This window comes from Excalfactoria chinensis, chromosome 1, assembly GCF_039878825.1.
Source record: "Excalfactoria chinensis isolate bCotChi1 chromosome 1, bCotChi1.hap2, whole genome shotgun sequence".
Lineage (NCBI taxonomy): Eukaryota > Metazoa > Chordata > Aves > Galliformes > Phasianidae > Excalfactoria > Excalfactoria chinensis.
Genome location: NC_092825.1, coordinates 29,323,119 through 29,345,473, shown reverse-complemented (window position 1 = coordinate 29,345,473; position 22,355 = coordinate 29,323,119). Strand labels below are relative to the sequence as shown.

The window sequence follows — 22,355 nt, the reverse complement described above, 5'->3', positions numbered from 1 at the left end:
CTCTAAGAGAAAGGAAAGCCGTATTATTTCTTTTTCATCTAAATTTTTATGTTTTCTAAGTTCTTTTTGGAAACAAAGTCTCAGATTTTCTTTTCAACAACTAGTGGCATTTGTTACATACAATCAAGTATTATAGAATACTTCTGAAGTGCTGGAAAAATAAATACACTGTATCTATTCAGCACCGAGGAAAGGGGAATTAGGTGATGGTTGAAGTCCCTTCCAGCCCAAGTCATTCTCTGGTTCCATGTCTAGTACACCAATGTAGTAATTATCATTTTAATTCTGCCTCCTGTAGCCAAATTCTCATTGGCATTATCATAGCATTTCTCTGTGAGTCTTTTCCATTTGGGGCTGTTTGTTAGAAAATTAAACCGACCTAGATCATGACCTTGAGGAGTTCTGTAAACTAACATGTTAAAAATAACTTAGCAACCAGAACAGAAAGGAACAAAATGTGCTTAATAATAGCATCCACTAGCCATAATTAACTCTAAAAATCTATAATAAAGCATGTTTCTCATTTTAAAAATATTATCTATTTCCACACTAATTAGTGGATCTACTTAATGATATTTCCCAATATCATAAATGACCTCTAATTCCCAGTGAAGAGATTCCATGCTACATTACTTCCTGTAGCCTCATTGCTCATAAGCAGCAGTCAAGATCACCTGCTTGTTATGTTTGTTTGCATGTGCTTATCTACGCATGCAAGAATACTTTATGTGGAATAAAAAGGAGAGTTTGCAATTAGACATTTTTCATTTCCTAGTCTGGAGTGGCTGTGAGCTATGTAGGTTGTTTCACAAGTGCGCTGATCAAACCACAAGTGAACTATGTATTTATATGTCATATTTATAGAATAGTCCAATATTTTAAAATACTCCAGATTACTTGTACAACTTACAGCTACTTTTTCATGTCATATTCTTAGTACAGCAACAACAACAACAAAATCGTATCATATTCCAGTGCTATTATTTCAGCAAATTATATTCAATCAGAAATACTGCAACATAAAATCCATCTAGTCCTGCAAAAGCTTTAGTACATGCACAAGATAATACATGTGGGGACTGCATGACACTGCTCAGATACTAACTTCCCCACACAGCAACATCTCAGCACTACAGCAAATGAGGTACCAGTGGGTCTCAAGAAAAAAAACAAACTACTTGAAGTTCATGCCATGCTCTTGTTTTAATCTGAACAAGGCTATCAAAAGAACAGCATAATAAGCACTTCCACAGCAACAACCACTATTCCCCTGCTGAACACAGTGAGAAAACTTTTCATCCATAAAAAGGTTTATTGCATACCATGGGAGTACAATAAATCTCAAAAAGAGGAAGGCTTATATGACAAATTACAGTAAAATCTTTAATGGTCAAAGGTAAGTTTCAGTCTCGGTTAAAATATTATGCCTATTCATTCTACAAAGAAAGTAAATGGCTAAACAAAATGTGAAGTACGAAGCTGTTTATGGGCTAATTATGCTTCTAGCAGCTATAGAAACTAGCCATTTAAAGGATTTTAAGGTAAGTAATAGCTGTAGATATTTCCATAAATTGACTCCGGATTCTGCTTTCCACAATCCATACGTGCTTACACATTTGAATTTAAAACACCACATAGGAAGGGCAAACAAATGGAATGGACGTATTTTATGGCTCCATAGTAAAACCTTCCTACATTTATGAAAAGGCAGTCAATGCTTACAGTTTCTGGTCGCTTATTTTGGCCTCACAAACTATTCAATATAGATTACATATTGGTATCATAAACCGAAGATTATCTAGATTTAGACTTAACCACAGTAGTTATGTACATATTTTCTCTGTTCGGAAAACATAGCCAGCAGAGTAACATCTATCCCTTAGGTTTAGCATTATTTAAATATTCAGGCAAAATCCACCCTGAATTACTGCACTGCAAAACTGCTAGCTTAGCACACAGGAATGAACACTATTATTCTCTTTAAATAACAATGAGTCATTACTACCAGTAAATGATTTAAAGGATAGATTTGGATTTACTTTTCATAGCTGCATAAATGCATTTCCATTCTCCTGCTTATAGCATTTGCAATGAACTCAGCTCTAACGCTGTGTCATGCTTTCGTTTCCCAAATAAGGGGCGTTGACACTCCTCGCCTGATAGACAGCAGAAGTCTCCCAGCTCCAAGCAGAAGCAGAGGTCAGTCAGTCATTCAGCAAATCGTGACTCAGCAGCGGTAAAAGCACTCTGCACATAGGTGATAAACAGAAGGCGCAACGTCCTTACAGGAAACAAAATTCTTGGGTACATATACAAACAAAAATGTCCGTTGCACAGCGCTGAATGTAACATTTTCCCACTCATTTACCTTTTTCTTGCATACAAGGGAGACTGCATAAATTGGTTTACCTCACCATTCCCCATTTCTGCCAGGAATTGACCCATTTCTGACACAACCAAAGATGTGCATTTGGCTCTTATAAAAACCATCCTGACTCAGTAGAATTATTTTTCTTACCACAGTCAAAATGTTTACATATGTTGCTCACACATATTACTAAAAAAAGGTTGGTTTTTTGTTTGTTTGTTTGTTTGTTTTTCCAAAATATAATAATAAACAGCTACAAGTCGTCTCCATGTGGAAACCAGCCAACTTAGGATATTCAGATCGACAAGAAAAATATTGCATCAGACTGAACGCAGAAGAGAAAAAAAGTGCAAAGATAAAACCTGCCTGCTGCCATTTTGTAAGAGTCTAGGCTTAAATATTAATCTTTAACAAATGAGAACACATCTGTAACACCTGCAACAGTGTTTGTTTCTCCAGTAAAGAAAACCAGAGGAGGTGAAGATACAAAGGTTTCAATTAGATTGAAGGACTGACTCCTTGACAGCTATGCAAGCAAGGTAGCTATGTGAAGTGTAATAAAGATACATAAAAAACAGCTCTTAAGGTGTCAAATATAAGGATTTCAAATCAACAAATGGAAGAAGTTTTTGTAACTACTAAGTAAGCTTTGCCATTGCTTACGCCAATCAGACTATGTATTGCTGATATACTACCCATGTATCAGACTACACATGGGTTCAACATTCATCTGCATGAGTTCATGCAAACGCATATCAAAAACATTAAATACTGCTAAAAAATAAACTGCATGACTTTCTTTTTACACTTCTTCCTTTGTTCCATCACAAAGAATCTTCTGTTGGCCACTGCCAAGGATAAAGTATCAGATTGGACAGACCTTATGTGGTACTGTTCAAAGCCATTCTTTGAGTAGATGTTGGTGAAAAGCGGTATTGTAAATTCAGTAGGTAATAACTGTTGCCCACAAAGTAGGATCTGATCCTCAAAACATCTACGAACTCCAGTGATTTTCCTTATATATATATAAATATAAATATATATATATATATATATATATATATATATATATATATATTTAAGATTAAATTCATGTCCACACACGTTTATAGAATGGAGATTCAATTAAAATATGGTTATAAATTTTTTGCAAAGAATACTAAGTGGGGGACTGATCTTGCTGGTTCTCTGGGGGTTCTGTCTTCCATTAGAGTACACCACTCACTGATCTGCCTTAGCTTGCTTTTTTGTGACCCATCAGTGCATCCACACTTACATTAATGAGCAAAGCACAGAAACTGTTTAACGGCACAGCTAATGTGGTTTTGTTCCCTGCTGAATGTAGCTTTTGCACAAGGCCTTGCCTGGAGAACCCTGTCAAATTCCTTAAACTTACACTATTTTTAAGGGATCCGCAAAAACACAAGTGACTTTTCCAAGATCTGGAGCATTATTTAGTTGATAACATGCTCAAAGATCTGCTGACACAGTGAGGGAGACTGATGTACAGACTGCTGTAATTATGGTGAGAACATCTCTGGGAATCTAAATGTATGTCTTTAAGTCATACTCTCTGCCACCAGCAAAGAGCAGAACAAAAGCAGTAGCTTTTATTCCCATAAGCATCTAAACAAAAATATGTGGGATGGCCTATAGAAAATGGTAGTTTCAGTTAATTAGCAAACACCATTCCCAAAATATTTCAAGATTCATATGGCAAAGAGAAAGAGAGAAGGAGAGAGAGGAAAAGATGTAATGTAAAATTCATGTTAACTTTACACGGGAAAAAAAATAATCAGTGTTTGCTGAGTGGAAAAGATGAGTCAGGATTGATGAAGAAAGGCTATTTTTAACCCCCCTAAAAATGCTACAGAGCTAAAAACATAAAGTAGAGATTATTTTTATAGCAGTTGGCAATGTCCATTTAAGGCTGACAGTTTCTTGTGGATGAGTAGCAGTACACATCATCATATACAGCACCCACTGTTCTGAATTTACTGCAGGGTAGCGGCATAATCAGATGGCTTTAGCTCAGATTCAGAATCTCTCCCCATTTTTTTGTTTAAATCCAAGTAATAATTATAGTAAATGTACTATTAAAAAAAAAAAAAAACCAAACAAACTGCTGTTTATGTTCTTAATGTAGTGCTTTTGTTGTTTTCATATTGCAAAACTGAAACTAGGCTAGGATAAATACAGAGGGAAAAAAAAAATTAGGGCTTAAACCAAGTTTAATATGTAGCTCCAACTCACCATCACAAAGCCCAAGAGGCAGGATATGCAATACTGCATTCCTTACACACTAGTAATTCCTCTTGGCTTCAGTGGAAGTTTTGTTTGAGAAAGCATATAATCAGAACCTATAATTTCATTAATTGCATGCCACAGGCAGTCAGTGTGAGGTAAGAATGAACCAAACTGGTTGGAAGGAAACTGGAATCTTCAGCCCCACCTGCGTCTTTGTGGACCACTGAGTCTCCACAGCAAAACTGTGAATCCTGTGTTCTCCCCTCTCACCCACACCTCCAGCTTCCTTGTGATACAGTGCCTGCTGTGCAGGGAGGCCACTGTGCAGTGTCATACTCAGGGTACAACAGAGCATTCAGGCCTCCACCGCTATCCACATTATGATCCTTCCACAGCCTCCAGGATTTCACCAGGTGCAGAACATGGTGTAAGAAATGTGTTACTCACAAGAGATGCAGGCAAAATAAATGTTATGTATCTGCTAGTGCAAATTGCTTTGACATATCACATATTTCATTTGATATCCTTTGGGCAGTGTCGGAAGTATCATCTAAAAACCATGTGGATGGGGCTTGACTTTTACATTGCTGTACACATAACATTTTGATGCATACCATAAACATAAATTACTCCACTGGCATGTGCTACAGGTAGTTTGAAGTACTCTGCAAGGTTTGTTTATATATGTAGGAAGAAACAGTACAAAACAAGAGACTCCCATGCTATAAAGGCCAGAACATGACCAAAGAAAAATCACGTTTGCCAGCTACTTCTTCTTCTAAACATAAAAACAAACAACACAGTTTAAAAAAATAATAATAAATGTTCACAGGCTAAGAAATTAGGCTGCATTTGAACACAAGGTGAACTTACAGGGGAGATACAGCTGCAAACTGAAACATGAAAGTGCACAGTATGCACTTCTCCAGCTACAAAACCCATAGCATCCCTGTGTAACATACTGCAAACTCCATTTCTACCTGTATAACTGAAGCTAACTTAGTTTCTTCAGCACGTAACAATCAAGACACAGCTTCTCTTGCAACACCCTTACAATTCTGTATCTTGTTTTGTTCATCTGGTTTTGCTTTGTTTTGAAAGTGCAAAGACTCACCCCAAAATGATTACGAGAGCGAGGGGAATCCAAACACCCATAAGCTGTACCCAAGTAAATGCAGAAATGTGTTGTGCAAAGAGTTCCCTCTTAGCTATCGTAAGGGCTCAACGTTTGTAAGGAAGTCTGTCATGAGCAGATACAGACAAAAGAACAACAAAAGGCAGGAAAAAAAGGAAGGTATAGAGATGAGGGAATATGGATGGATGAAGGGCAAGGGGGCTGAAAGGGAAGAACATTAGAACGCTGGCAAAAGGGAAGAAAGAAAAGCAGTGTCCCGATGAAAACAAATGAATTGCTTAAACTATGGTGGGAGGAACTGATGAATATTAACTTTTATTATTCTGATTGCAAAACGTGTTTCAAAATTGGATGAAACACATTGTATGTGCTTTTTGCCAAGTACATTCTTGGTAATTACAGTCAGGAAAATTATAAGTCAATCAGCGAGGCATTACTTAAAACTGCTTGAAAAAGTGGACCGTTTCAGCTACATAACAGCCCCAAATGGGTAAAGATGTTACAGACTCAATACTGCAGAGTAGTGTGGAGAGCACTCCGTGTGCCACACGCTGACCCTCCCAGTAATGGGTCCATTAGGTTCAGAAAGTGCCATTTTTCTAAGTGTACTGTGATGGTTTTTATTCTCATAAATGAGGAAAGAAATCTTATCACGTTGCTTCGGTTTAATATGAGGACAGTTATAGAAAAAAGAAAATCCAACACTCATCTGCCAAGGCATAAAATAAGGATTTAGCTTGAAGAAAAAACAACCAACGGTACAGCTGTGCTGCTCACAGCAACTGCTTTACATCTGTGAAGACCTCCCTGTGCTCATCGGCTTCTCGACAAGCCATCCTTCAGAAGGACGCCGCCATCGGTATCTCCAAGTTACCGTGCCCACAACACAAGGGACGTTTGGAGGAACCGGCAGACACCGCAACAAACGGGTCAGCCCGACCTCTGCGGTGCGAGCTGCAGTTCTGCACAACACCTCAGGCCTGCACAACGGCACGGCCAAACGCCCGCTACCCCTTCACAGGGTCGAACGCCACAGCAGCCCCGCCGACACCGCACCGCCGAAACGGCGCGACGCCCTTCGGGCCGCTGTCAGAGCTGCGGCACTCACAGCCGCTTCGGGCGCAGCCGCGCAGCGCCGCACCGCCACGGGCGCCTCCCCCCCGAAAGCGCCCCTCTCTCGGGGCGGCGGCGGACGCGCTCCAGCGGCATCGCGCTTCCGCAGAAGGGGCGGCGTGCCGCGCGGGAAGGCGCCGCAGCGCAGAGCGGCCTCCCGCCTCCCCCTGGCGGAGGGGGGGGGGGTGGGGAAGGGGGAGGAAGTGGGGGCTGAGCGCTGGCGGTGGGGTGATGTCACGCCCGGATGGGGGCGGGGGGAGAACTGCGGGATGGAAAATTTTCAGCCTCTCGCCTCCTGCGCGTGCTCGGCCGCGCTCCGCCCCGCACCGCCGCGGCTGTCCGAGGCCCCCCCACACACCCCCCGCCCTCCTCCCCCTCTCCCCAACCCGTTCTCCGGGCCGAGCTGCTCTGGAACGTTCTGTGCTGCTGACGGTCGTGCCGCCACAGCCTCGCGCCGACACGGCGGGTCCGACGTTGGGTCAGCGGGGCGATGCGATGCCAGCTGGCTGAGCCCCGGCCCGGCACAGAGCGGGAGCCGCGGGCGCCCCGGTGGGGTCCATAGCGTTGGGTCGGACTATGCGGAGGGGCGAAGCTCCGCTCGAGGGGAGCCTCGCTGCCCCGAGCCGGGCTGTGCTGCCCGCCGTGCTCCAGATGGGGAGAAGCGCCGAGCCGGGGTGGCACGAAGTAGGCGGCCGAAATACTCGAACCCCCCCTGGGCCTGGCTCGTGGGGGCAGCACGACCGCTTCCGAGAGCCCGGCCCTCAAACGGGAGCCCGCGGTCTGAGCGCCGCCTCACGGCCCGCAGTTCGTATGTGGGAGCGGAGCGCCCCGTGCCCGCCATCCCCGAAGCAGCTGCCCCGCGGGAAGGAAGGCACGTTTTCCTTCATCCCAGGCTCCATCAGCAGCAGGAGGCCGCTATTCCCGCTTGTCTCCCCGAGGAGACGCCCCCGGGTCCGGCCTCAGACACGTGCACACAACACCGCGTGGCTGACCGGGGAGGGAACAGAGGTGCGACGGGCGGGCGGGCGGCGCAGCGTATCCCCCCCCCCAATAACACACGCCGGCCAAGCGCGGGGCAGGGCACGCAGCCCCCTCCTCTCTCGGGGCACCCGGCGCCGCGCCCCGCCCGCATCCCGTGAGGCGGAAGGGGGTCAGTCGGGCAGAGCGGGGGGCGGCGGCGCCGACGGGAGGGCGGGAGGGTGCGCGCCGCGCCCCTCGCGATGACGCGGTGCATTCCTGCCTGAAGAGCCGCGGCGCCCCGAGGGGCCGTCAGATCGAGAGCGACGCCGCAGCCGGCACCGTGCGCCTCTCCGCTACCGCGACGCTGCCCCCGTGTTCCCTCCGCGCCGACGGCTTTCCCCAGTGACTGTACCCCGCCGTTATTTATTTCGGGTTCTCTAAGCTTCTCGTCCCGCTGACGCTCTGTAGCTGAGGATTTATTTGTATTAATCCTTGCGAGAAGCGCAGCACAAGAGCGGAGCGCTCCGTCTCGCCGGGACTCCGGGACAGACCCGTCGCACAGCCCGAGGAGGAGGTGAGGGGCTGCGGGGCGCGGAGCCGTGCTGTGTGCGGAGCCCCCGCGGGGATGCCCAGGTGGGGCGTGTGGGGACACTGCCGCATCCCAGGAATGCCAGCAGTTGGAACGAAGGAGCGGCCGTGCGCTGCGGTCCTGCGTCCGCTCTGCGTTTTCCTATAGAAAATGCGGCGTCGGGGAGCGGGGGGTGGAGGGGAGCGAGGGAGGTAAACACGGGGCTGCGGCCACCGTGACATCGCCCCGCGGTGTTGCATCAGTCCCCGCGCGGCTGCCGAGGGGAGAATCTCCGGGAGGGGGGGGGGGGCGGGGAGGGCGGATATCTCGGGAGGGCGGATAGAGCGGCGGGGCTCAGCCCGTCTCCGCGGCTCGGTGCGGGTCGGGTCGCTTCTCGGTGTCCCCGTTGCCGCCACCTTTGTGTGCCCGCGCCCCGCGCGCCCCCCGCCCGCTCCTGGTACTTTTCCACTCGGCGGCGGGCGGGCGCGCGCCGGCCACGTGACGGCCGCCTTGCCCGCTGCGGCACTGACGTCGCCTCCCACCTCCGCAGGCGCGGCCGTCCCGCCGCCAAGGACAAAAGAGCGGCCCCTGCGCCATGAGCAGCGCCGAGATGGGCAAGTTCAACATCTCTCCCGACGAGGATAGCAGTAGCTACAGCTCCAACAGCAACGACTTCAGCTACCCCTACCCCACCAAGCCGGCCGCCATGAAGAGGTGAGGGGTGTGGGCGGCTCTCCCTCGGGGTCCCCGGGCCGGTGTTGTCATCTTCCTCTCGAGCCGAGATGCAAAGGGGGAAGTGGCGACGAGGGTCTGTCTGAAGCCGACTCTGACGATGCGATGTCTTTTACAGCCACTACGCAGATATGGATCCGGAAAATCAGAATTTCTTACTTGACTCCAACGTCGGAAAGAAGAAATATGAAACTCAGTATGTAAGTACCCAGACATGATATCTGCCATCCGGGAAAATGGCTTGACTGGCAAACAGATGTTTGTTTGAATTCTGAGATAGTGATAACTTTCCATTAATCATTACCTGTCTCCCTCTCCTCAGCATCCGGGTACCACTTCCTTTGGGATGTCAGTATTTAATCTGAGTAATGCTATTGTGGGCAGTGGCATCCTGGGACTTTCCTATGCCATGGCTAACACTGGAATTGCTCTTTTTGTGTAAGTATCCTTTGGTTCCTAAAACAAAAACAAAAACCCAAACCCTTCCTCTATGTATCTAATAATTTTAGGTAAAAATTGCACCTTTGCAGAACACGCTGTCATTGCTGCAGGTACGGAATTGCACTGTACTATTTATGGATTGCTTTCAATGAAGGGATGGTTATAAATTCTTAAGGGCTTGTAAGAATGTATAAACTGTAAGTTCTTCAATCTTAAAAACAGTTTAGAGTGAGGTTTCCTATGTTTTCTGTAGCTTGTTTGTGACTGACAGGCCTCCCTTGAGAAGTCCATTATTCAAATGGAAACTAACAAGAAATTCCTCTTGTAATGGTTACTGTAATGGTTACCCAGAAAGCACAGAATCTGTCTGCAGCAAGTTAGAGAAAAACATAAGATAAAGGGAATTGTCTTCTCTGACTTTTGCATGTCTGGCCCAGGACTAATGCTGCTTTTCCTCTGCTGACATAGTTACGCCTGTAAGGCTGCAGTGTACTTGTGTCAGCAGAAAAATCCTTTTTATTGCTGTGCTTTTACACAATTCAGGGAACTGTCTGAATCTACACCTATAAAATCACTGTCTCTCTGCAAGGGAAGGATATGGACTGGCCAGCGTACCTTCATTACTCAGTGTGCTCAGAATAGAGAGATATTTCACCTACTGACACATCAGCTTCACGCTCTTAATTTTTGCAGCATGCGTAAGATCGACAGCAGAACATATATTAGGAAATTTCTCTGAGGAGAAATGGAAATGGCGAAATAAATGTAGGGTCAAGTATCTGAGTAAATGTGTATGTGGTAGGGAGTCTTTTTTTTCTGAAATTTGAGGAAGTGCTCAAAGCCATGAATACAGCAACTGGGTGCTGAGGTAATTTACTTACCTTTCATTTCCAGGTAGCGCATTAAAATCTTTTTTACAGTAATACTGATTCAAAAATAAACTAACCTGTTAACGGAACTGGTATAGTTGAGATGCAGGAAAGCAGAACTTCACCAGTGATACTGAGGGCATTACAGGCATCTATAACTAGGTTACAGATTCACATCCAGATGCAGTTGATTATGACAGTAAATTCTTAGAAGACTGTGTAGAATCACTGGTGTCAGCACTGTGTGAAGTAAATGAATGATACAGTCCTGAAGCTAGGAGCAGAGTTAGTTTCTAGATGAGTTCGCTGACTGATGTTGTCAACACTCCTCTTAAACAGCTATTCAAGGTTGGCACTAACGGATCCAGAAGCTGTGTTGTCTTAATTAAGTGTAATTAAATGTAACCTTAATGCATCTCACTGTACTGTTTCTAGTTGTTGCCTAAATTAAATCTGTACCTCTCAGAAATACAGGTTTGTTTTTTTTGTGTGTGTGCTTATTGGGGTAGAATTGGCACACTAACACAAGTCTTCTGCATTCCTTGGGTGGATTCATCTTTCAGATATTCTTGTTTCCAGTTCTTTCTAGTGTTTACTAATTCCATTAACACTAGAAATAATGCAGAAGGAGACAAGCAGATGACACTGAGAACTCCAAATGGAACTTTGTGTTTTTTAGCAGGTGTGCTGTTAATTAAGTATACCGGAAAGCTGTATGCTTGTGTCGGTGTAAGAAGGGCCGAGACATTTTTGAATATATTGTAGTTTTCCACGGTCGTCTTTAGCTGTGAAGAAGTCCCCCCTAGCGTGCCACTCCAGGAAGTGCACTTGCTGTGGTTCAATTCAGAGACCTGAATTTTAGATGTATCAAAACTGTGTTTCTGGAAATAATATATGCTGCCTGTGAAAGCTGCAGAGAAGAGAAACGAGCCGCTAGCAATTCCCATGTAAGCAATTTATACAAAATTCAACTTTTGAGTAAATAATTTCCTATTGCAGTAAACCTGTATTTCCTTTTGAAGGCCAGGTACACAGCTCTGAAAATACCTTAATTTTCAGTCCTTAAAAGCTTTTACAGTTCAATTTATTATTATTATTATTATTATTTTTAATACAATAATGAAGCTGAAAAGCTGATTTGTCGATGACTAAGTGGTAATCTTCACTGGCTATAGTTGTAGCTGATGGTTTATTCAAGACTTGCTATTGAGAAAGGGAAGGAGGATGGAAGAAATACAGTTTCTTACAGTGATACAAAGACCATTCCTGTTGATATAAATAATGTAACAAAATATCAAGTGTTTCCAGCTATAACATCCTGATTCTTGCCTGTGCTTTTGCTACCTTAAACTGTAAACAAGCATTGTTTAATTTTCCACTAGAATTTCTCTAAAATGGATTCCTCTAAAATGCATTTTAGTATAAATTCTTTGCAAACTAGACATCAGCTGGAAGCATTTTCAAAATTCAGCCTTAGAATTGTAGTTGATTCTGAGGTAGTGTTTGAGTAATGTTGTTTGGTTTGCTTTTATTTAATAAGGTTTCGATAAGTCATTTATGTCTCATTTATGTTTTCTCCCCCTCCAGGATACTCCTGCTAGTTGTTTCAATACTTTCTTTGTATTCAGTGCATCTCCTTTTGAAGACCGCCAACGAAGGAGGTACGGCAAAGTACTATTTTGTAAGCTTTGTATTTGTTTTGTGCTACTTTTTGTGAAATGACACTGTTCTCATTGTCTGTTTTGATGGGTTTTCTTCTAGGATCTTTATTATATGAACAGTTGGGAATGAAGGCCTTTGGTATGCCTGGAAAACTTGCTGCTTCTGGATCAATTACAATGCAGAACATTGGAGGTGAGGACAAGATCTTAAAATGACTTTGTTGTCAGTAATAATTATTCCCTACTTATTGTGGAGACTTTTTTTTTCACACAACATGTATTCATTAACTGCTTGTGTTCAAGTGAGGTTATGAAACATGTTATGTGATTCTTGCATCTTGTGACATATTCTGTATTTGTAATGATCTATGATGTTATTCACCTACAGCTATGTCAAGCTACCTCTTCATAGTGAAATATGAGTTACCATTGGTCATCAAGACATTTATGAACATCGAAGAGAACACAGGGTAGGTGTTAGATCTCCTCATCAGAGAAACTATTAGGAGAAACAAATACGGAGACTGCATATATTTTTATTTGGAGACCACGTTCGATACACCGTAGGGTAGCTTCTTACTCAGACAGAGATACAGTAAGTTTCTCCTTCCCTTAAGCATTCCACTTCATTTAGATCCAGCCTGTCCTGGGAAAAGGGGTAGAAAAATACAGGTTTTGTATCATGTTACAAAAAATTGTTCTCTAAAGAAATTCAGGTAAGTTTTAACATATGTACGTATAACATCTGTATGTAAATACACTCTTAATAAGGAAAGATAAATGTGGTGCTGTGTTGGGTTTTTTTTTTTGTTTCTTTGCTTGTTTTCCAGTTACACTCCAGCTAGTTTGGATTGATTGTTTTGGTTTTCTCATGCTAATATTGTGGGAAGTGATGGAATATAAGTGTAAGGTGTTGTAATGAAATTCAGGAGCCAATCTCAAAAAAGGCATGGGGTTTAAGCATTGAACTAAAGGAGTTTCTGTGCCCAAATAAAAACCATCAACTTATTGCCATTTAGTCCTGGAGACACTTTAACTACATAGTGGCTTTTCTGCTTGGCTTTTAGAGGGGATGGGGTGCATTGGGTGCAGTTCATTTTACCTACATCCGCTAGTCTGAAAGTTAGATTTTGAGCTTATCATTCTCTTGTCTGCATATATGTAATCTTTGAAAAGACACAATCCTCTGAAGTGGTCAGTTTAGCGTACCTGACATAGACACTTGTTTTGGGCATCTCCAATGAGTGATATATCACTGTATTGAAAGGATATGTAAAAACAGCTATCTAAAACAAGATATCTGACTTCAGATGGATAGAGTTAAGTGCTATAAATCTCACTCTTCAGAGTTGTACTTCTGTGCCTTGTCCTGAAGTGTCCCAGTCTTGAGAGGGCTGAGCAGCTCAAGACTCCAACTTACACCTAAGCCTGAGTTCAGAAGGTAGGCATTTTTCTGCCTGTGTTCCCCAAGGGGTTCGAGCCATTTGGTGTTCATACAGTTCATACAGTTTGCTGATAGATATTGTCATGAGGCTAATAGTAATTTTTTTTATTATTATTTAATGTGCTCAGATGAAGAATGCCACCTACCTCATTTAACTGTTAGTGTAGTTCTTACAAGTTTTTTTTCTGGGGCAGTTCGTTTCCCTCATTTGGCTGAATTCTTCAAGTCTTATTTTCCAAGCCCCTGTAACTGGTGATATTTACAAGGGGGCTTGGAGACAAGTATTTTTAATTGTCCTATCTCCAGAAAGGTGTGCAAAATCAATTGGAGTTCGGGGGGAAGGGCCAGGGCTGTGAATTGCACTGGATACAGCTACTGCTGTGCAACTAAGTCAGCGGTGTCTGACAGAGTTCAGAAATTGAGATTTATATCTTCAATGTTCTCTTTTTGGCTGTACACTGATTTAAAGTAAGTCTTTTCTCAGTGCTCTAACAATTGTGGACTCCGTTTAACTGACTCTCTCCATGCATTGCTTAGGGGAGTCTGGGTGGCTACCATTGGCATGGATTCCACTCTGGCAGCCTGGTGCATAAAATGTAAGCACTTACCTGTTTAAATGTCCCAACATAATGCTTACTGTACAAGAAAATGTTCTGAAATTCTGAGACAATATTACAATTACTAGCTCAATTTTTAGAATTTATTTTGCATTGTTTTTTTTTCATATTCAGCTGAGTTTTGAAGCTGAGCAATCCTGTTCTTCAGAACAGAAAAACTTTCATGTTCTTGATCTGAAAGTCCCAGTTACCTTCTTGTTATATGTGGACAATGAAAGTGCCCGTTCTTTTGACTGCCAAATGCCAGAAGTCTGCTCTGATTTATTTTTAATTCACCATGAGATAATTGCATTAAATAAATAATAATAGAGCACACCACATTAATGCCCCACACACATGAACTTCCTAAAGTAGATGTCTACATTTAGTTATCCCAGATAAAACTGGGTAAAGAGAACCAAATTTTGCACTTGCTTCATAAACCCAGAGCAAGTCTGTTAGAGGCATTTCATATTTCAAATAGCACATAGGCTTATAATTCAGAAATTACGTTCGAATGCACGAATTTCCAATTGAGTAATACAGTTTTCATTGTTTATCTAAGCAGCATACAATTCATTTTGAAATATATCCTGTATGCATTAGCTCACAATATTTCAACATTTGGGAATAAGTGCTTAATATTACTTGAATTACTTGAAAAATATAGGATATTCCTGTACCGTCACATGAAGAAAGCAGTTACTCTGCTATGCTAAAACTATTCAAGATCAGTTATCCTGTTATCTCAGTGAAATTACCTTACACTTACACAGATCTAGTTTTGGTTTTCCATTTTTCCAAAGAAGGTGGTCACCATCCAACACTCTAAAATGTTGCATCATAAAATAGCTACTGCCTTGTACAGAATAAATGGGAAAAAAAAGAGATCTGAAGGAAAAAAATCTACTGAGTTCTTTAGTTGTGTTCCTTACTAGAAGGGACTAACCATTCCTCCAGTAGAATCCCACTATTCTTCCAGTATTTTCCAGCCAGTGGGCTTGAGCTACTGCCTTAATTCCAGCCCTCATCTGTTTTTCTTTAACTCCCGCAGGGCACCCAACAGAACTTTATTGCCATTAAAGTGGTGATTACCCTGCTGGGGCCCTGTTATATTGTAATACATCTGGAGAGTCAGGAATCAACATTTAAGCAAATTACTGCTTTTCGTGGTTTATCCCAGCTGATTTTTTTCCCCCCAATCATTTATTTTTCTGTCTTCTGACTTCCAGATGCATATTAACTTTAGAAAAAGGACACTAAAGGAAAGGCACAATATAGGTTTGGGGTGAGACAGGAAGGTCTGTAGGGCGTTAGGTCCATATAGTAAGTCCAGTGTTAATCCTTTGTGATACCAGACACTGCATTTTTATAAATAGCCATACGTAGTAGGAAAAAGATTGAAGACTAAACTGCAAATCTTTTGACTTTTTAAGTATTGTGATTACTTACATATGCTGTCTTTTTTCTACAGACAATGGTACCTTAATGGTGACTATTTAGTGTTGATGGTGTCTGTGGTCCTCATTCTTCCTCTGTCTTTACTGAAAAATTTAGGTAAGCAGTAAAGCACAATCACATTAAAAATGCACTGAAAGTACTGTGAGGAAATGGGTTGATAGGATGTTTGAGTTCTGGAGTCCTCTGCAAACTGACAGCTGTTTGTATTTGTAATTTGTATTAGAGGCCTTAAATGAAATGTCTGTAATCCAGTAATATATGTGAGTAACTCGATTAACGTGCTTTTTTTGTTTAAAGAATTCTGTGGTGATCTGAAATACTTTCTGAAGTCATTGCTTCCTACAAATTGAATGATTAAGTAAGAACAAAAGGGAGGCCTGACTTGTCATGGAGTGTATTCCTTTGGAATGATTCCTACAGTCATTCTTAGTATAGAATTTTCTTTAAAAAATAGGGCTTTAAAGTTATGAAGTTATTAGTATGGACTCAATGCTGCATTTTCCTTGCATGTCTTTGAGAACTTTCAGATCTGGGTTTTGATTAGGAAATTAATAGTTTATATTTAAAAATAATTGTCTTGTTTTATTCGGTGTAAAGAAAAATGGCAATCCAAAGAGATCGCTGTCAGAAAATATTGTCTTGATGATGTTGCAACATGAATACTGTATCTTAGATTTTGTTTTTTCCTCTTTTTTGAATATAGGATATTTGGGCTATACCAGTGGCTTTTCCTTACTCTGCATGGTCTTCTTTCTGATTGTTGTAAGTATAATTTTGTAGACTTCCAGCTACATTTTGAGGTGAAACTGAACACAGTTTCTGAAAAGTTTCACATACTGCATTAATCAAAGTAACACAAATGCATTAATTTATTCCCAGGTAATTTGGAAGATGTTTCAGATTCCTTGTCCTATGGACAGTGACATCATAAACGCAACGTTAATAAATGCAACACTGGCACCTTTCACAGATGAAAATATAACAATTGATGATGCATGCAAGCCAAAATATTTCATCTTCAATTCACAGGTAACTGGCAGAATCACATTCTGTGTTTAAAAACAGCCAAATGAGACTATATAAGTAAGTTCTAGATAAGGTCCTTTTTTTCTTACCCTTTTGCAACCTTGATACGTGCAAAGAATTTCTCTTCTGGTAGAGCTGGACACATTTTACCTCCTGTAGATTAGGTGTTCCCTTGCATAGAAATGCATAGAAATTAAAGGAGCTCAAGGTGTCTTAAGAACTTGCTGTCAAAAGTTCCAGTTCCAAAAGATCTGCTAGTCTTCATGAAAGACTGAAAGAAATACCTAATTCCAAATTGGAATCCTGCTGATGTTTTGTTGTTGTTGTTGTTGTTTTTTAACTCATTTTCTAATGTCTGTTGAGATGCTTAAAAAAAAAAACACTTATGTTTTTCAGACCGTCTACGCTGTCCCAATCTTGACATTTTCTTTTGTCTGTCATCCTGCAATTCTTCCTATCTATGAAGAACTGAAAAGGTAAATGCTAGATAAGTTGCTCTAATTGCTCTGCACAAAGAAAATAGTATAAAAGTGTTTTCTCATTGCTAACAATATTTAATTTTCTTGCAGCCGAAGCCGTAAAAGAATGATGAATGTGTCCTACGTATCTTTTTTTGCCATGTTCCTCATGTATTTACTGGCTGCTCTCTTTGGATACTTAACGTTTTATGGTGAGTATTACCATCCCTGCTTTCTTTTAAATGAATTATGTTTTGCAAAACCACAGCAGTACTTTTAAGTTAGAGCAAACAAACACTGTGTGTGTGTATGTGTGTGTGTGTGTGTGTGTGTGTGTTCAGAAACTAAAGTTTTGGGGTATTTTTAATATTCTTAAAAGTGCACATCCAAAAGTAGGACAGTGGTGGGGCGAGGCCTAAGGTACTGGATCAAAACAGATTCATTGCCTCCAAGTTATCCCTGAGTAAAATAAAGACGTGCTTTCAGGAACTATGGGGCTTTAGTGCGTACTGCTCAGACTGTAACAGCATTTTGAGCAAACACAGTTGTCTTGGGAAGCATGCCAACTACATCTAACTTAAATATTATTTTCTTTATAGGAAGAGTTGAATCAGAGCTGCTTCATACCTACTCTGCTTTTCTGGGTGCTGACATTCTTCTTCTAATTGTGCGCCTTGCCGTACTTATGGCTGTAACCCTTACTGTACCTGTGGTTATTTTCCCAGTAAGTAATTTTTTTTTTAATCTTAGTACAATTATTTTTAATCTCATCTCCTGCTGCAGTCATTTGCTGATGTGGCAACTGCCATTTTTTGGTGTATGAGGTTTTTCTCTTAACTGAAAAAAAAAAAAATAAACCCCATGGATTTATTTTGATAAGTTTGATGGAATATCACTGTACTATTAATTAAAATAAGTAAGCAGCATTTACAGAGAAGTTAATACGAAGGCATGCAGTTATATTGCATTCCTGATTCTGAAAGGACTTGTACTGTTAGATTATCAGCTTACTGAAATCAGCATGTTTTTTTTCCTTCTCTTTGAAAGATCCGCAGTTCCGTTACCCAGCTACTGTGGGCAGGGAAAGAGTTCAGTTGGTGGCGTCACTGTTCTATCACAGTTGTTCTTCTGGCATTTACCAACGTGCTCGTTATCTTTGTCCCTACCATCCGAGACATCTTTGGATTCATTGGTAAGCATTTTCACATCACTTCAAGTAGTCTGTTAAATCTTGGGAAATGCAGTTGTGGTCTATAATTGAATTATACTTACCTGTTCAAAAAATGTTTTTCTGATCTTCGTTAACAGGTGCATCTGCAGCAGCTATGCTGATCTTCATTCTTCCGTCTGCCTTCTATATCAAGTTAGTCAAGAAGGAACCGATGAAGTCAGTGCAAAAGATTGGGGTATGTATAGACAAACATATAAAGATCATACTAATGCAGAACACAAAAAAATAGTTTCCTTCTTATAAATTAAGGGTAAATGGAGGGTAATCAATGGAGTATCATCTACTGAGGATGACTGAGGACAAAGTCTACTACATGGGGGGTGAGGGGGAACACACAGTATTATTTGAAAAAGGATTTCAGTTACAAGAAAAATGCCCAACTTCTTATTGCTTACTGTGATATTTTAATCTTGTATACTTAGTTGCTCTTTCCTCCACAAGCAGTGGTATTTGTGCCATGTATGTACATGATTTCATAGATCCGGTAACAAAAACTGATCCGCTTCTTTATATTCTCTCTTTTCAGGCTGCATTATTCTTTCTAAGTGGTATACTTGTGATGACTGGGTGTATGACACTGATTATTCTAGACTGGATCCATACTGATGCTTCTGATGGGCATTAACTGTCCTGGTGTAATACTCCACTTCAAATGCCAGTGTTCACTCAGATACCTACTGAGAATGAAAATGAGCTATTCAGCTTCCTTTAAAATGCAGATTCTTTGTTGATGGTTCTTCTGATTGTAGAATACCTGAACTCTGGCTTTAAGGAACTATTCTGCATGATGGAAATGGATATTAACATCAAACCACGTGAGTGTCTGGCTGAAGGAAGTGACAACTTTATTCCATTCCAGAGAATGGACAGAACTCTGTGTAGACTTTTATCAAGCCATGTTTGGCTTTCATCGTTGTTACTTGGATATTTTGTTATTTTACTTGAATGTGCCTAATGGAACCATTTGATGTGAGAAACGACTCTTAATTTACAGCAAAGTGTTTAAATAACCAATGAGAGAGAGAGAGAGAGAAACACTATTATTTTTTGTACCAAAAAATCTTATGGACCTCAAAAGCACTATTTTGACTTTAAGAAACTTTTTTTCTAAAAAGAAACACGCGTATAAAAATAAGTAATCAGTGTCCTAAATTAAATCTAGTTTGCCTCTCTATAGAGGCATAATTAGAAGAAATTTTATATTAAAAGTACCTGTAATGACCAAAGCAGAAGATGAACCAATTCAAGTAAAACCTTCTAATTGTAAATGTTTCCCATAAAAATTAATTTTCACTGTACTGAAATTTTAACTACAGTTTACCTTTGTTTCAAAAAAAAAAAAAAAAAAAAGGTGTGGAAACCCAAATTGTGGAGCTTTAAAAAGTATCAACCCCTTCGAATGGGTGCACTTGAGAAGTGTAGTTAATGTGGAACTCAAAGGGATGGTATTGACGTTGCCATTCTTGAAGTACTCAATAGTGCAATTGGGTAAAACAGGGTTTGGGGTTGATTGTTTTTTTTTTTGCTTTTTTTGTTTTGTTTTATTTTCCTGTTGTAGATAAAAACTTAATGGCAATGGAGCGTATCATCAAAGTACTCATCCATTATTGGATTTTTAATTACTTGACTATTCTGTTTCTGAGTCAAATCCGCAAAACAACTGCGCCAGTGTTTCATGCTTGGTACAAATTCTCTTCACATACACGACTGGGATTCCTCTTCCAATTTATAGTGTATCGTAGTATTAATGATAACCTCATAGACTGGATAGTCATCTCATACTTGTTTGCTTCAGAAATAGGTAAGTTTTTTTATGAACCCTAGCTAGCTAGCTGATGAAACAGATGCTGTATGGTTGTGATAGCTGTTTTGTTTCTAGTGCATGTTTACTCTTTCATTCTTATCCCAGGGTGAAGAGAAATAACTTACGTAACAGCGTACTTGGCTTACAAGAGGTTCTCAAACACAATATTAGGTACAAAAGCCTAGATAGAGATTATTAATGAAATAATCATGGCAGTGTGGTCAGTTGTCTTCATCTAACACCGTGTTTTAAAAGTCTGACGTACAATGTTCCACTCGCATTTCTCAGAGGGAACAAGTAGGGCCCTGTAATCCATTGATTAAACAGTGCCTGAGACTTTTTTTTGCTCTTGTAGAATCGGTCAGGAACAGATCTAAATTACAGTCATTTTTTGGCAGATAACATCGAGCTCTGCCCAGCCATTTAAAATCCATGGGGAAAAAACTGCAGGTATTTTGTACTGATACTTCTGCATGGCTGTAAGTGCTGGTTGCTACATCTGTAATGTAAGCTGTAATGAGAAGTTAGATTTCTTTTGTGTTGTTCGTATCATTCGTTTGGTGGTACTCGACTGGCGATGAACGATCCTGAAGTCAGCACTGACTAAAGCTCCTTAGGTACTTCTCTGCCCTCATGGCGATGAACGATCCTGAAGTCAGCACTGACTAAAGCTCCTTAGGTACTTCTCTGCCCTCAGCTACTTTACATCCATGGTAACTATCCCGTGGCACCTGATATACAGGAGTGCTGAGCGCATGCCTCTCTACTTCGGCAGCTTTTCTTCTTCCTCTGCAAACGTAGAACAACTGAAGAGGATTAAAATGTCTACCTTTGAGCAACTTGTAGCACATAAGGGATGAAGCACTTCCCTTGCCAGCTTCTTAAAAAAACAATAATCTTTCTCTCAGAAACCACAGGAGAGAAAAAAGAAATGAGAGGTTATTACACAGTCCCTCTCTGCAGCTGGAGAGGAGAAAGATTTTTGTGATGGCAACTCATAATACTGTTATCATCCATGTCACCTAATTCTTCTAATGTAGCAGTGTCTGGATTCTGTGTTAAGCGTTGTATTACTTGATGGCTGGCTCCACCTGCAACAGTTGAGTTCCACTTGGCTGGGTTGGTTTCAAATGTACATTGTTGGTTGGATGGATGGTTGCTGGGTTTTTTTCTGGTTACGTTTATCTTTTGAAACCTGTCTGTCTCAAGTTGCCTACGTAACAAATGACCTGAAAGAGCAGCTTCAGTATTAAACCACTGTTCTGTCACCTCAGTTAGACATTACTGTCTTCCATGATATTTCAGTCATAAGTGTAATATGTTATTTATAAAACATTAATCCATTAAGCCTAAACCTATTTTTCAATATTTATGATATTATATGTACATAAAATTGTATGTGTGTATATACTGTAAGTATAATGTATATAGTGTAGGTTCGGGGTTCGGGATTTATGTATATATTTCTCTCTCATTACTGAAAATCGTGTCATTTCAATGAGTTGTTCATGTTGTACATCTGTATAACGGCTGTCAAAGGAAAGGTCCTTCTACTACAAAATGTAATGCTTACCAGAATGGAAGTAATGTGTTTGTAAGGTGGAATAATACAAAGGTGGTGATAGAAATTCAAAAGGTTATTTATAGGGAAAAGCTCACCGATATGGATGCCTTTTGCTGGGAAACACTGAGGCAGTCTCCAAGAAATGCCGCCTTAGTGGTGGTCAGCCTTTAAATGAGATCTAGAGGAGGTGGAGTCAAGCTCCACCCATTCTGGGAGCACAGCTAAATTACTCTCACCTGTGCTCCCACAGCTGACCCAACACTTGCCTCAGCTGATTCATCAGAGGTTCAGGCTGTGATTACCAATTTCCCATACAGTGTTACACCAAAGGGTGTAAGAAAACGCTAAGATTGTATTTATTACAAATGTATATGTTGCAATAAACACAAATGTCACTTGGGTCCATAAAAATCGTAATTCTGGTTTGTGTATGTTTTGATTCTGAAATTTACCATGGGCGTTATGATTTCCTGAACACAACAACTTAACAACTCTTGGGCTCTAACAGTTGTGTTAGGCCATCACATTCAGGCCTCCTACAGTACATCCCTGTACTAAGTAGCCACTGTATTGTTAGAGGCCAGCCGAGGATCTACAGCTGTTGGCAGAGTGCAACACAGTTTCAATGAGGTGAGGCCTCACCAATGCCGAGTACAGGGGCAGGATGGCTTCCCTAG

At 41.2% G+C, this 22,355-nt stretch overlaps 1 protein-coding gene across 1 annotated transcript; it reads left to right on the top strand.

Moving 5' to 3' along the window:
- Positions 1–8,131: 8,131 nt before the first annotated feature.
- LOC140264655 (sodium-coupled neutral amino acid symporter 2) lies at positions 8,132–22,093 on the top strand. The gene is made up of 16 exons (XM_072360569.1): positions 8,132–8,397; positions 8,942–9,105; positions 9,242–9,323; positions 9,446–9,561; positions 12,021–12,094; positions 12,195–12,287; positions 12,483–12,564; positions 15,609–15,691; positions 16,299–16,357; positions 16,475–16,624; positions 17,018–17,097; positions 17,191–17,291; positions 17,679–17,803; positions 18,127–18,271; positions 18,388–18,485; positions 18,837–22,093. The coding sequence occupies exons 2-16, from the start codon at positions 8,987–8,989 to the stop codon at positions 18,933–18,935; spliced, it is 1,506 nt and encodes a 501-aa protein (XP_072216670.1). The 5' UTR covers positions 8,132–8,397; positions 8,942–8,986; the 3' UTR covers positions 18,936–22,093.
- Positions 22,094–22,355: the final 262 nt, after the last annotated feature.